Below are 1,194 nucleotides of genomic sequence, written 5' to 3'. Positions count from 1 at the left end.
GATTCACATTATAGTTATAGTAACTCAGGTTACTATTTCCAATTTATTTATTTATTTCATTGAATCCAAAATCTTGCTTAAAAAATATATACTGCTTGAACCAACTCTCTTTCCTAATAAAAACAATTTTAGTTCCATAAAACACTAGTTGTGTCGGAGAACACAAATATCGAATCAAATGATCGAAATGGTCATAATTAACATGGGATTTGACCTGCAATCTATGTTTTCTTTCCCCTTCTTAACCGCCTTTAACGGGTCATGCCACAAACGGTGAGAATATAACAATTTATAAATATCATTGATCTTTTTGATTGAACGATTATGTGTATCAAAAGATCCTATCTCTTATATATATATATATATATATATATATATAATTAATGAACGTGCTCCGGTTGCTAATTAATACAAAGGCACCGGCAGTCGCGGTGGTTTTGGCGGTGGCTTATCCACGGTGACAATGATCTTCTCCGGCCGTGACGGCTGGCACGGGCAAGGCATGGCTATGAAAGTGGGTACCTCATTCCCAGGCATCAACACCGGCAAGCTGGTCTGGTCCTTGCTTTGCTTGAATTCCTGCAGGCCACCAAGAAAAAAAATCAAAATCAAAATGAAAATTCAAAATTATATTTGCTTGAAATTAATGTTTCTTAGTTGTTCTACTTGCTAGAGAGTGTGTGTGTGTGAGAGAGAGAACATAAAAGAGAGAGACTAGATATAGTACCGTGGAATCAAACTTGGACTTGGAGGGTGAGGATTGGGTGTGAGAGTGTCCATCGTGGGAATCGGAGAAAGATTGACGGAATGAGCGGAACTTGTCCCAGTGGTAGCAGCAGGAGAATATGCCACTCAAGCTGAAGATTATTATCAACAATAGTGCAGTTCCCAAAGGGAAGCCCAGGGACGGTCGAGATGTGTCCACGCGTGGTGGCGAAAGATCTCTGCCCTCCATCATATATCCGCACTTGACCCCCTCCCCTCCTTGCTGCTACTTGTTGTTGTTGTTCCTACACTCAAACATGTATATGAAGAAAAGCCAAAATTAAGGGATAAGAAGAAAATGAAATGAATTCGAAGGAATGGGGAAGGTGAATGGAGTGTGTTGGTGTTGGGGGAAAGGGTATATGATATATATAGAAACTTGAGAAAGGGTTTACATTTTTGTTTTTAATATATTCGCTTCATAATTAA

At 39.0% G+C, this 1,194-nt stretch overlaps 1 protein-coding gene across 1 annotated transcript; it reads right to left on the bottom strand.

Moving 5' to 3' along the window:
- Nucleotides 1-405: 405 nt before the first annotated feature.
- LOC133306278 (uncharacterized protein At5g65660-like) lies at nt 406-955 on the bottom strand. Its single transcript, XM_061506575.1, has 2 exons — nt 728-955; nt 406-579 (listed from the first exon to the last, which is right to left on the bottom strand). The coding sequence occupies exons 1-2, from the start codon at nt 953-955 to the stop codon at nt 406-408; spliced, it is 402 nt and encodes a 133-aa protein (XP_061362559.1).
- Nucleotides 956-1,194: the final 239 nt, after the last annotated feature.

The sequence above is a fragment of the Gastrolobium bilobum genome, unplaced genomic scaffold (genome assembly GCF_033153095.1).
Source record: "Gastrolobium bilobum isolate Gb01-03AN ecotype WA unplaced genomic scaffold, APGP_CSIRO_Gbil_v1 utg382, whole genome shotgun sequence".
NCBI classification, from domain to species: Eukaryota; Viridiplantae; Streptophyta; class Magnoliopsida; order Fabales; family Fabaceae; genus Gastrolobium; species Gastrolobium bilobum.
This window is presented reverse-complemented; position numbering and strand designations above follow the sequence as displayed.